This window comes from Talpa europaea (genome assembly GCF_964194135.1).
Source record: "Talpa europaea genome assembly, chromosome: 1".
NCBI classification, from domain to species: Eukaryota; Metazoa; Chordata; class Mammalia; order Eulipotyphla; family Talpidae; genus Talpa; species Talpa europaea.
In genome coordinates this window covers 122,106,841-122,121,415 of record NC_140073.1, presented here as the reverse complement: position 1 = coordinate 122,121,415, position 14,575 = coordinate 122,106,841, and the positions used below count along the sequence as shown (strand labels likewise).

At 33.1% G+C, this 14,575-nt stretch overlaps 1 protein-coding gene across 1 annotated transcript in view; it reads right to left on the bottom strand.

Moving 5' to 3' along the window:
- COL3A1 (collagen type III alpha 1 chain) overlaps nucleotides 1-7,682 on the bottom strand; it is a gene marked incomplete at both ends in the record, with an annotated part of 37,550 nt that extends 29,868 nt beyond the window's left edge. Inside the window, one exon of the mRNA XM_084259313.1 lies at nucleotides 7,601-7,682. Within this exon, the coding sequence (XP_084115439.1) occupies nucleotides 7,601-7,682 (82 nt within the window). The remainder of the gene's footprint in view (nucleotides 1-7,600) is intronic.
- Nucleotides 7,683-14,575: the final 6,893 nt, after the last annotated feature.

Sequence of the window (14,575 nt, the reverse complement as noted above, 5' to 3'; positions counted from 1 at the left end):
TTTCACACTATCTATTTATATCAAATACTCATGGTTTACCCTTTATATATAATTTTGTAAATTATGCATCAATAAAGTTGAGAATAAAGAAAATATACTACCTCTTTTTACTAATGATTATTTTAGTTCTATGTCTCTATCTGGAATATCTTTCTACATTTAACACAGTATTTGTGTTATAAAATTTACCTATTGAATACTATTGGAAAGTTAAAGGCAAATGAAAATAACAGTTAAAAATGTGGAACAAACATCTCATATTTTAAGTGTCTTTTTATGACTTCAATTTACCTTAAAATTTAACAAAAATCTTTTTTCCTTATATATTCTCCTATGTTTATGTTTTATTGAGGGTATCATTACATCACTAAAAATATAGTATTTTCCATTTGTTATGCAAAGTATTAAATAAATGAGTACAATATCAATTTGTTAAGATTATAGACAAATTTGTTATAGTTAAATTAAACCCAATGTGATATAAATGAAATTTTTTATTTAGCCTCTTATTTCCAAATTTTATTAGAAACCATGTGTAGTATACCTTTTAAAACACAGAGATCTCAACAGAAAGGTTATTTTAATGTCAGCTTTCTTAAAAAGTCATGTTGTTCTAACTAAAAGAAGTTGAATGCTTGAAAAGTAAGAATTAAAGTAGCTTTGTTTTTTGACATGTGCTTACTTCACATTTTAATTTGAAAGGAATCTGACTCTCCTGAAAGTTAAGTTCCTATAAAAACTTATGGTTAAATATCAGACTTTCCTGATTCTCTCTCATTCATATTTGTTGAAAGAATGGAGAGTTTTATGCAGCTTCCTCTAAATTTTTTTTCTCTGTGTGACAAAATATGGTTGGCAATATGGTCTACTGGGAGAACATGAGAACAGATGCCTCATGTTCTTCAGTTTTATTACCATAGGCCAGTTATAAGTGGGAAAATTGTGGCAGAGTCGAAGAAAAATGTTTTGCTTTCAAGAGCAATACAGGTGTTTCCCCTTTATGTACAACTTCACTTTCTGCAAAGGTTTTAACTACCTGAGGTCAAACATGGTCCAAAAATATTAAATAGAAAATTCCAGAAATAAGCCAATCATAAGTTTTAAATTGGGCTCTGGTCTATGTGAGATGATGAAACTTATGCTGTGCTACTTTGACAGGCCTGGGTGGTGAATCAGCCGTTTGTCCAGTGGATCCATGTGGTAGTAGTATGTCACAGTGCTACTCCATTGACCTCACTTCATGGCATCACCTAGACATTGTATCAACGTCATAACATCACCAGAAGGGTGGTGAGTACAGTATGGTGAGAGAGATCTCGAAAGACCACATTTATATAACTTATAGTACATTTTTATGATTGTTCTATTTTATTATTAGTTATTGTTAATATATTACTGGGCCTAACTTATAAATTGAACTTAGATATGTATGTAAAGGAAAAGGGTATGTAGAGGGTTTAGTACTTTCTGCAATCTCAGGAATACACTGGGGAATCATGGAACACATCACCTGCAGATAAGTGGTGACTACTATATAATGTTCCAGGTAGCCATTTGCAACATGTAGAACTGGAATAGAAAATAAGATTCAGAAATAATATCCACCTCCAATTATTCCTTTTTAGATATCTGATTTCAGAGCAAATTTGATTTAAGAAATACTTTTTTTAAAAAATATTTAAAAGGCAAATAATCTCACATTTATCACTGGAAAAGTAATAGATTTTTCTAATTATTTCTTTTATTGATACTAAAACTAAGTTTCCCTGTTCCAATTTATAATTAATTTTTGGTTCCATCTTGCGTGTCACTTTGTGTTTAATTCCTTAACACAAAGTACATCAAGCAACATATTAGACTAAATGGTCCCCTTTCTAGAATCTAAATTATAAAACAAAAAGAAGCTAGTTTGTGATGAACACATCACTCTTAGCTTCTTTTATTTTCCTGCTCTCTGTTTTAAAACTTTAGAGAAAAATAAAACCAAGTAACATAATCTGTTTATGTGTGCTTAAATTTTTCCTTTTTGTTGACTTTGTTTCTACCCAAGTATTAGCTTATGATAATTTGACAGAATTTTGTTATTATGATTAAAAAATAGTGCAAATTATGTTTGTCTTCCTTCCATTTTGGGACTAAAATTAATGTTCCTAAAGCATTCAATCAAACTGTTAATTTTGAGCTAAACTGTTAATTTAGCTTGAGCGAAAATTTTATTTTTTTTCTTATTTCTTCTTATTGAATCCTTATCTGGGAAAAGGTGTTCTTTAATCTGAAATTCAAAAAATGGTATATGTGATATACAAATTTTCATAACATTATTTTCCTGTTATTTGTGAAAGATGGATATTTTATAAGTGTGAATATGTTGAGTTCATATAGTTGCCAGAAGAAATATGTTTGGCATTTAATTCATATGCGTATGTGGAAAACATGATTTTATGAAACAGAGGGGGAGAGGAGGGACAAGGGGAGGGACCAAAAGGACTATCGTGGTGGATTATGGGTGCCTTGGTGCTGGGTGTGATCTGTTTAATTCTTTTGGGTATTAAACTTTCTGAACAATAAAACAAATAAGGAAATTTTCTTTAAGGTGATTAGTATTTTATCCTGTGGGGGGGAAAAAAATAGAGATTTAGAACATCTATAGAATCATATCCCACACTCATTATAAATAATTTCATTATAAATAATCAAATTAGTGGCAAATTAAACACTGAAGAAAATATATTTACTTATTTTAGTATAGTTGGCAAACATCTTTCAATTTTACATTTGATAATCTAAAATTCAACAATTTCCTTATCATTAGGACACTAAATATTTTAATTTGTTCCTTATAGTAATTTTATTTTCCAGTGTTAGTAGAACTAATACTGGGGAGAGTTTGTATAATATCTCCTATGTTATAGACACTGTATAAAGTGCTTTGCTTATATATTTTACTTAATTTTCCCAAAGGTCCTATGGGTAAGTGCTGTCATAATTCAGATGAGGAATCTGAGACACGGAGACATTAAGCAATTTCCCTAAGGTAGATTTGAACTTTAGAAGGCTGTCTCTAAATTTGATACCCTTTCCTATTATATTCTATTCCTTTCTGCACTTCAAGGGCAAAGTAGAGTTAAAGAAAACAAACCTCTGTCCCATTATGGTACCTAAGCCTTGCAAGCTTAAAATCAGTCTTAAAAGGCAAATTTTTTAAAGGCAGAACAGTTCTCCACAGAATCTCTTCTGTCTGGTCTGAAAACAGGAAGATAACATCTGGACTTGAATTTTGTTGTTTAATTTCTCCTGACCTTATGAAAATGAGTTATATTTCCAAGACCACCCTAATGACATCAGACCATCAACAAGATTGGGTCTGACTGGGAAGCCCAGCTTACCTTTAATATATAGATATAATATAATATAATATAATATAATTAATATAATATAACATTATATATATAGTAGGAGTCTAACAATAGTAGCAGCAATAACAACAGACAGATAAGACTTCTATATCTAACAAAAAACTAACATTTTAGGATGTCTAAACCACAAAGACTTTGATTTTCAGAAAATGTAGTCACTAAATGATTCGTATTAATGAACTCCTAACTTCATTGAAGTTTTCCTTCTAAGTTTGGGCATTTTGAACACACTATTCTGCTCCCAAAAGTGTCTGATCTTAATTAGCTTGAGAAACACAGTCCCTGCTTGCCATCCTCCAGAGCAAACACTATAGAAAATAAAATTTAAGGAAAATAAATGCCATTTAGCTGAAATAACAATTTCTCCAGGCAAGTTTTCAAAAAAAAAAATTTAGCTTTCAATATTTTCTGGATCCTTTATCTTTGATTTTTACATTTAAGGCATTTTAATTTTTTCCCTCTTCTTTGAACTTTTCATTTTGTTTATCAAGATTACATTTTAAACAGCAGTTCTTGACCTCAGTCATGGAAAATACAAGGGTTTTATTAGCTAATCTGAAAGGAATCCACTTCTGCTGTGTTTTCATTATGCACAGACAGAAAGTGCCTAATGTAACTCCCCGAACTGCAGTTAACAAATGATTTGTGTAAGAATAGCTATTCCACTTTTTGGTTGTCATCTTGACATGAAACAGGCAAAGTTTCCTCTTTGAAAACTCTGGATTTTCTTTTTTTAACATCATCAACCCTCTACCTCCTTCTTTCTGACTGTGGAAAGCAATAGGAATGAGCTTTTCTTCCAGGGAAAACTGTTTTACAAGAACTAGTTCACTGAGATGTTTCCAGAAAGTTATTATAGACCTGGAAATGTTACAAATGCCCTTCATGTCTAGCAAAGGCTTAAGCAATCTACTTTAATTACTTCAAGGCAATGATATCATTTGATGTTACAGAATGAAAGAACTAAGCTACATAATGTTTGGAACTCTATACCAGTTAAGAGTCATGCTCAATGGAAACCATGTGGTTTCAGTTGATGGCACTCTTCTCTGAGCGACAACCTAGTCATCAGCCTGCAATTCTGTAGGTGTGGAACAGGAGCTTTCTGAGGAATTACCTTTTATCTCAACTCTACTCTTGGAAAACTCAAGTCACTGGTTCTTGATTTTTAAACAAAAGCTCTTTGATAAGACATCAACACAGTAATCTTTTTTAATAGTTTTGATTAGTTTATTAATCTTTTTATTCTTTAATTCAGTATGTTTAATTTTAGTTACAACGTAAACCACAAAACTTGAATACTACTTGATCAGCTACAAAATCTCTCTGTAAGCATAATAGATTATAGTTTCATATAATGTAATAAGGAACCGATTCTCTGAGTCCACTTAGAGCTTTGTAATTCTAAAACAATTTAAGGTCCAGAGTTCATTATTACAATGGAATTATCAGGGTAGCAAAATACAAGCTCAAAGATTAGAACACTTTTAATCATAATAAAGTTTATCTCTCTTCCCTAATGAAGTAATATTCCTTAAGACTATTTATATACCTACCTACCTACCTATCTATCAATCAACTATCTATCTTTCTATCTAATCTATTATCTTTTACATTTATCCTCTATCCACTAATAAGCATTAATAAAATATTGAAAATAAGGACTAAATTAGAGATTAAAAATTATGTAAAAATTAATATGCAGAATTTAAAAATGATAACATTCAAACTCATTTCCAAAAAGTCTTTAAATATGTTACTGTTTGTGTGTGAGTATGTGTGTTTGGAAATATTTTATTATTTTGAAATGAGTAATTTACTCATTTTCTTAGGAAGGTAATATTACATATTCCTAGGAAAGTTTAATATTTAAAACTCACATATGTAATGTTTCTAAAACTCATTATAAAATACAGAATCCAGCTGTGTAACATTTATGTTGGCATTTATCTGTCAACCACTAGGTGGCAAATCTTTGTATTTAAATTTTGGCATGTTTATAAACACAGGAAATATAAAACAGATCACATTTCTCCATTGGTGGAATAAAATACAGGAAATAAATGGAACTTTCACAAATTGTAAAAAGTCCAAAATTCTTTGTGAGGACATGTTTTATACTCCAGAAAATTTCTGTGAGTATATTTGACGGTGATTTTTAAGCTGTGCTGTTTTTCTCTGGGATTTTCAGGACATGTATTATAAACCCATATCTCAGAACTTGGTATAACTGTCCTTATGCACTTTATATCCAACCATCCCCTGCAATTTTCCCAAAGCTATTCCATTAACAAAATTATCTTGTAAAGCTGATAGGAGACATAAGATATACTATCTTAAAACCACATTTTTTCCATAACAAACCAAACAAGGAACAAAATTTCATTAAACTCCTTTTGTGATTAAAGGCACCCGAATGTATCAGTAAAATTCAGTTATTTAGTACACTCTGCAGCTAAAGAAAAAAGGGAAAATTGAAAGAATTTATGTAACATGGAAGTAATGTATGTATCAAACTCTTTCCCCCTTCTAAAGTTGGCTTGAGAAGAGTAGTAACCATGCTGCTTACAAAAGCCAGACAATTGCAAATATTTTGTCAACTTACACATGGGGAACTTGGATTTATTTTTCAGAAATCAGAATTTAAGAACATTAAAAAAAAAAAGGTTAAAAGTCTTTATTGAGTTGGGAATATGGTAGGTGGGTTTCCTAGACCAGGACTGGACGTTGTAGCATCTTTTGGAAGGGACAGAATAGGGAGGGAAAGAAACAGGAATAAAGACAAAGAAGAAGGATTGATAGTTTTAGGGAAAAGAACAGGAGTGAAGAAATAAAAGAGGTGGAGACAAAGAGGACCATGCTGATAGGGAGGGAGTGGCAGAGGAAGAGAAGAGGGAGGAGGAGCCATCAGGAGAGATGGGCTACCCTGGGAAGGGGGTGGGGTGATAAGTGAAGTAACCAGAGGGGAGAGGAGGTCCAGAGGAGAGGGTGGAGAGATAAAGGGGTGGAGAGATAAGAAGAAAGGAGAGATGAAGCTGGTTGAGGGGGAGGGGAAAATGAAGGAAACAGGAGTGATTTTTTTTTTCTTTTGTGGCCAGAGGCTGAACATAAATGTCATTGGGTGTCCCCAACCCCCACTTACATATATGACCTGTGATATGATATTAAAAACAAAACCTATTTTCAGACACAAATCTTGCAAAAAAAACTACAGTTTTAATTGTAATCATTTTTTATTATGTGCAAATAGAAATTGATGCGTGGTGATTTCTTCTAACATCTTAAATTTTAGCATTTAAGTATTTCTGTGAAAGTTGGTACTGTAATTTGTCCAATATTTCATGATGGAGAAGCATATGGATTAAAATAAATATTTATACATGATTAAATACTTAGACAAATGTGGTTTGGGGGAATTAGAATATGAATACCATGTTTGTACAAAAAACCAAATCAATTCAGACATTCCTGTTGAAATTATTTTCAAAGTATTCTTTCCACTAATAGGATGCAGTTGAAATGTAGAATATGTGGAAAACACTAGATCCTTAGCAATAAGCTATCAGAAAATATGTATTAAAAAAGTCTGTAAGTGCTCAAAACAGAATAAACCCAGGAACGAAGAAACATTTTTAGCACTTTGAACTCGGCTAAAGAACATTGAAGATATTGCTGTGTTGCCATTTTACAGAAATATATTCAACAATTCTAATAATTTGTCATATTTTCTCTAGACTATTCTTAATGCATGCTATTTTTGAATGCATTATCTTCTTGGAAAAACAGTGTTCAGTATTCTATCTTACAAAGAATCCAGCATACAAAGGAGAACATAAAAGTACTACAAGAAACCAATAACTTCCAGACTGCCTAGGAAGCATTCCAGAATGTTAACAATCCAGGAGGGGAGCTTTTCAAAGCCATTTTAAAGCTTTCCAGTGCCGTTAACATGAAAACAAGGTAGTACAAGAACATCTTTATCCAAAACAACCCGAGAAGTTTGAAATACAAAAATGACAATATTCTTCCTAAGCAGATGTAAAAAGCACCGTCATGGGCTGTTCTACGTTTCAATTGGGAGCTCACAGAGATTACTTTTAGGAGATGGATTTCTCCTTTTTACCAATTTGAAAGAAGTAACAACAAAAACCCCATAAAGTTTCTTGAAATCAGGACCTACTCACCTTCCTGGGGCTGTTGTGCCAAAATAACAGTGGGATGAAGCAGAGCAAGAAGTAACCAGGTCCCCTTTTGCACAAAGCTCATCATGTCTAAATGTCAGACATGAGACTCTTTGTGCGAAAAGGAGAAAAGAAAAGCAGTTCAAAGTAGCACCATCAGTTGTTCCCTGCCCTTCAGCACCGGGCCCGTCATAAAACTCAGCCACTGAGATTCCTTTGCTTTGGCCTTAAATAGGAAAAAGTTTGGCTTCCCTCACTTTCCAGCCCCTTTCTGAAATATGAGAGCAGCACCCATCCCCTTAGCAGTAAAAGAAATGATTAATATTTCTTTTTCCCTTATAGAAGACACAACCCACAAACTTAGAAAAATAGCACATCTGGAGCTTACCATGCATCTGTTTATGGATAAGTTTAGCACATATTTTTGTCACATATATGTTTATATATCTTAAGAATATATACCAAAACACTCTGCCTTGTGCTTTAATAGAAGGATGAAATGTATATACTTTTAAAATTTCCCCTCCTACAATTTATGACTGCATATTTTTTGAGAAATTGCTAATGCCCTTCCTTGGGCCTGGCTAATTTGAAAACCTTATCTTCCTAGAAGATTTTTATATTGGGATTTTGCCAAAATCCACCCTAACTCAATTTAAATAGGGAACTGTAAAAGATTAACTGAAAGAAAAGCCTCTGTTTGTTCCTTCCACTCATCCACCCACCCAAGGTCCTGAAAGTTCAATTTCAGGCAAATGTCAAAAGACTAAGTATCCGAATTATGTTTGAATGGCATCTTAACAGCTAGATACTTATCTGTAGCTGTTTCTATTTCTCACACATTTCTTTGGCCAGCCAAAAAGTGATTGCTTGTGAGATTTCCAATTTTTAAGCTGCTTTTAAAAGCTGGAACAGATATTTTTCTGGAGAAAAATTTAGTCTTTTCATGTTTTCACTCTGTAAGAAACCAAAAGAGAAAAGAGCATATCATGTGGGATATCAATAAAGTATCATAAGAAATTCTCATTTTATCTGATCAGTATAAATTAGTGTAAATACTTTATCTGGTTAGTATAAAAATTTCTAAATATAAGCTTTTATATGTATAGATAGTTTCCCTGACCCATCAAGGTAGTTTTTTAATGTATTTCTGAAAATAAGGAGTAATTTCAGAGTCATACGTGAAAGAGAGGTAAATAGCACTTAGAGATCTTTAATAAATCTCTGCCAAAAATTATGCTTCCCCACAGTATTAAGATATTTCTAGCAATTGAGATATTTGTTTATATCCTGATCATAGTCCATAATTCTTCATTCATCTCTATATTCTACTATTCAATTATTCAATTCTAATCAAGCTTACCTACATCGATTTTATTCCTTCTATGTTAACTTAACCATGTTGATTTTCATGCATATACACATAAAATTCTCCCTACCTCACAATAATCCATGGGAGTCATTTCTCTAAGACACTGCTCAAAACTTTCCTCCTTCTCATTCGCTTTCATCTTGTTCTCCCCACTCTTGCTATTTAGCTTTCACTCAATTCATGTTATTTGTCTATTCCCTGTGGTACGTCTATTCCATAAACATGGATAGTGCCTTCCTGCAATCTAATTACAAGTGCACACACAAAGATGTCCCAATGTAGATGACATCACCTGATGACAGAAGAAGAAAACTAGATGGACAATCTCTTATGTAGCTTATGCCTTTAGATCAGAGAGTCATCGCTTGGGAGGAAAAAGTGTAACTATTGAATGGTCATGATTATAGGTTTTTCTACTGTATTATAATGGTGATGTTGGGGGGAAAAATAATTTTTTCCAATCATCTTTACTCTTTTTTATTTTTAAAGATTTATTTATTTATTCATAAAAGAACTGGGGTATAGGCCAGAGGTGTGGGGGATGAGAGGATTCACCAGAGAGAGTGGGGAGCAGAACAGGTGGATTGACTGAAATTCACTGCTGAGGGGAGCAGTGGGTGAGACAGTGCTGTACTTAACCCCTTGTAGCACCAGGGAAGTTCCATCTTTATTTAAAAAAAAAAATCCTTTGTGTTCAAACCAATTCAGAAACAGTGTTAATTTTTCTTCTGGTGTCTTGCACTTGCATAAAAAGTTCATGTATCTATATTAAGTAGATCTATCTTAGGGCCTCCCTGGTGACCCAAAGGATTAAGCACGGTACTATGAAGCTATCTGCCACCTCTGCATCACAAATTTGATCTCTGCCAGCCAGGGAGCTACTCACGTGGCACAGCAGACCTCTTCTGTCTCGCCCACTGCTGCCCTCAGCAGTGTATTTCAGTTGATCCGCCTGTTCTGCTCCCCACTCTGTCTCTGGTGAATCCTCTCACCACCCAGTACCTCTGGCCTGTACCCCAGTTCTTGTAGGCATATATAAATAAAAATCTAAAAAAAAACTTATTGTTTTTAGATGCTTTATAAAATTTGAAATTTATTCAATTTCTTCATGAGAATTATGTTCCAGTGTAAAAAACTAGATATATGATTGTAAAAGTAATGCTTTTAGGTTTCATTTCAGGTGTTATATGTACAATCGTTAATGTATTTTTGGCTTGTCCTAAAATTCTTAATTTGACTGGCCATTCAAATAAAAGTTATTTATTAATGAAAAAAACCTTTATGACTGAAACACTCATTTATGAAAAGATAGCTGATATTTTGCACATAAAACCATTCCTGTATTTTAAGGTATCTATGAGAGATAAAATTTCTGAAATTGTATACTCTAGACTTTCTGATTTAACACTCTTCAGTATCCCAAGCACATTTGGAGGATCTGTAGCAGGATCCTTTGCTTTCTGTGTCCCAGATCCTATTCCTTCTGATGTCATTGTTTTCTAATACAGAGTCTAGAAGGGTGTGGACCAGGACTGATGTTCTAACTGGGTCAAGTACACACACTGATGAATTCTGTTATGCAATCCAGGTACCGATATCCTCATGGTAATCCAGACACACATTTCTTTCTCTGTATTCCTGACATCACTGATAATAACCAGTTAATACAGACATGCCATTTTGCTCCTTGGGTTAACAAAAAAAGTGAATAGAAAGATGAAGCAAAGTAAGGGTATGGCAGATTACTGACCAAAACTTCAAATCTTTTCCAGTTCAGTGGAAAGTGTAGCTTGGGAGAGATTCATAAGCACAGCTGTGATGAACTCAATAGGCCAGTGAATGTCAGCAGTGCTCTCTACAATAACAATAAGAAAATCAATTTATCTCCATCATGAAAAACACATGGAAGAGAAATCTCTTTCTTTTTCAATCATTGTACTGCATTATGTATAACTTTCATTTTTCAGCCAAAGAGGTGTGATATTTTCATGGTCATATTCTATATGCTTTCAAATCACTATTACAGTTTTTAAAATATGTTTCTGTTAAGATGTACTTAAAATTATACTGAATCCATTGAAGAATTATAACCTAAAATAGAAAAATTTACAACACAATTATAAAATAAGGTATAAATTTTCTTTGTTATTTCTAAATGGGTGGATTGATTCACTTAGTTTATGGGGGTGAAAGCACATTAGGAGATTTGGGTTCCCTTGAAAATAACTTTAAAAAATTATAATATGTGCATAGTTGAACAATATGGTTGAAAACTTGATGTTATGATGGCAGAACTTGGGCATATCTAATTATAAATACATCCAAGTCTGAGGTAATGACATCAGTAGCCAGACAAAAGAGAAAATTTTTGAGTAATTACTATGACCCATTCAAGACTCTTTCCTAGTTAGTCCTCAAGTCAAGGTTATTTGTTTCTTATTTTTGCTCCCACAGAATTATATTGATAAACAGTTCTCCTTAGTCTAGAAATTTTACTTTACTCAATATTTACATTTCCTTAACATTCATAATCAAAAGTGTACTACATTATGCTATTTTTGGAAACACTAAATACCTCTGTTCCTGTCTAGTCTTTTTATATCCTTTGGTGTTAAATCTGAGATTCTAGATCTCTATCCTTACATTTTTTTTTTTTAGTGAAAATTACCACAAGATTGAAAAAAAGTTCAAAGAGTTTACATGACTCTCAAAATTACTCATTGGAATTGAATAGCACACTTTCCAGAATTTTTTATGCCATATTTTCCACTTGGATTAGTCATTGATTGTGGTAATATTTTTTAGGCAATTTAAGAATTGGGTGAATATAAATTTGGCATTTAATTTTGCAATTTTTTTCTAATAGGCATTGTAAAAGGATGGAGAAAAGAGAAGGGATAAAGTTGTAGAACTGGTGACCAATTAAAAACACTATTTTTAATTTTTTTCTTATCACTTATCTTTAAGTAATTTTAAATATTGCCTTACTGATTAATTTTTTTAAGTTAAATAATAATTTATACCAAATGATGGAGTCTAATATAGAGCACACAGGAAAATTCACATATGTGTTTGTGTATATTGATATGTATTTGTGTCTCTATGTATTCAGACATATGCTTATATATATATATGTGTATATATATATATATATGTATATAAAACATATGTATTTAATGGTGGACAAAATTTTGAGAAAGTAAGCTTTTAGGAAATTTCCTTAACGTATAAGTGAAATAATTTTCACTTATATAATTTTTTATCTTCAGACATGGATGTTAAACCTGAGATTCCTAATATTTGTTAGGTTATTTCTAACCTAATATTTGTTAGTTTCCTCTTATATGGATGTAAACCTGTTGCCTGAAATCTTCTTTTCTTTTCTTTTTTTTAAATTAATTTATTTATTTATACAAGCACTGGGTATAGTCAGAAGCGTGGGAGGGTGAGAAAATTCACCAGAGTCAGAACGGGGAGCAGAGCAGGCAGAAGGACCCAAGTACACTGCTGAGGGGAGCTGTGGGAGCGGCAGGAGAGGTCTGCGCGCCATGTGGGACCCTCGCCTGCGGCAGGCGGGGATCGAACCGGTGCTGCAGAGGCTGCGGGCAGCTTCGCAGCCCAGCGCTCAACCGCTGTGCCACCAGGGGAGGCCCTGAAATCTTATTTTTTTAACAGACTTTTAGTCAGAAGAGGAAACAAATGACGACCAACACCAGTTTGAATTTGAAAGTATCTGAGGAGTTACAATTATATCCTCCAGAGTGAACTCTTCATATACTTAAGTTTCATAATTATTATTACAATTGTATTTGAATATTCATAGAAAATTAGACTCCATAGCATTACCTAACACACTGACTCTTCCCAGAACAATGTGATTATTCTACAAATTTTGCCACAAAGGCAACAAAGCCTGGGATACATCTTGTAGGAGTTCAGGAGTTCCCTGTTAAATTTTCAGTTAACTTAATCATTTTCAGAATTGAAGGTTTGCTCTGCAAGTCCCTGTAGAGTCTCTATCAAATATAATTTGTCTTCTGAGTCATATTTAGGAATTTTCAGCAGTATCCAACACAGCTGCAATAGCTTTTCAAATGTAGCCAGTTTTGTCTGAAGATAAAACAAAGGCTGAAACTATGATCTTCTGATAGAAGTATGAGATAGGCCAAAGCCATACTCACTGAATTTGCATGTTTCAAATGGAGATTGATTTTAGTTCCTATCAATATATTTTATACTCAAATACTCAATGGAAACCCACATTTAAGGTCTTTTAATCTAAATAATTCTTAAGGACAGAGAAATATAGAATCTTCTTCCTTATTTTCTTAAAAATAAATGGAATTAAATATGGCTTTTCCATGTTTAACTTACCCTGTCTCTGACTTTATATAAACACCCGTTCATCAGGTAAACCTTATTGCTCATGTAAAAAATATTCTACTTGTTTGAAGATTTGATTTTTGTCTATACATTAAAACAGTTTTTAAAGATATTGTATATTTAATTTGTACATTATACATCTGGCAATATCCAACATCTACAAAGAGCCTATACAACTCATCAGGAAGAAAACAAACCAAAAACAACAATCAAAAAATGGGCAGGGGAACTAAATAGGCACTCCTCCAAAGAAGCCATACAGATGGCCAACAAGCACATGAAAGAAAAAAAAAAAAAAAACAAAAAAAGGCTCATCATCACTTATCATCAGGGAAATGCAAATCAAAACCATAATGAGATAATATGTCATAGCTGTGAGAATGGCCCATATCAAAGACCAGAAACAAGTGTTGATGAGAATGTGAAGAAGGAACCTTCATATCATACACTTGGTGGAGATGCAGACTGTTCATATCTTATGGAAGACTGTGGTATTTTCTCAAAATATTAAAAATAGATTTACCACATGATCCAGCAATTTCACTCCTAGGTAGTACTTGAAGAATGTAAAATCCCTAATTTAAAAGAATATACACATTCTTATGTTCATTGCAGCACTATTTACAATAGCCAAGTTATGGAAGCACCCAAGTGTCCAAGAACAGAAAATGGATTAAGAAAATGTTTTGAGCACATATGTGTGTCTGTGTAATATGCACACACCTATGTACACATATATAATAGAATACCACTCTGCTGTAAAAGATGAATTCTTGTCATACAACAACATGAATATAACTGGAGGGGCTTATGCTAAGTGAAACAAGTCAGAAGGAGAAAGACAAATAGTGGGTGGTTTCGCTTATATATGGAATATAGACAACCAAAATAGAGTCTGACAACACCAAACCAAAAACAGCTCTAGACATCTGACTGTAAAACTGTAGCTACCAGAGGGGAAAGGGGAAGATGGAGAGTAAAGGGGAGCGGGACATCTATGGACTATGGTGGAAGATTATGGATGCCCTGGTGTGTGTGTGGTGTGGTATCATGAATCTGAATATTGGTTGTAAACCAATATTGCCTTAATAAAATAAAAAATTTAATATGCTCCATATTTAGATATGTTGCTGGTCTATGGAGTAATATCGACATTAGATTCTTGGTCAAAGGAGGTTCTGGTAAATGGGTTCCTTTTGCTCCCTAAGGATGGACATGTTGCT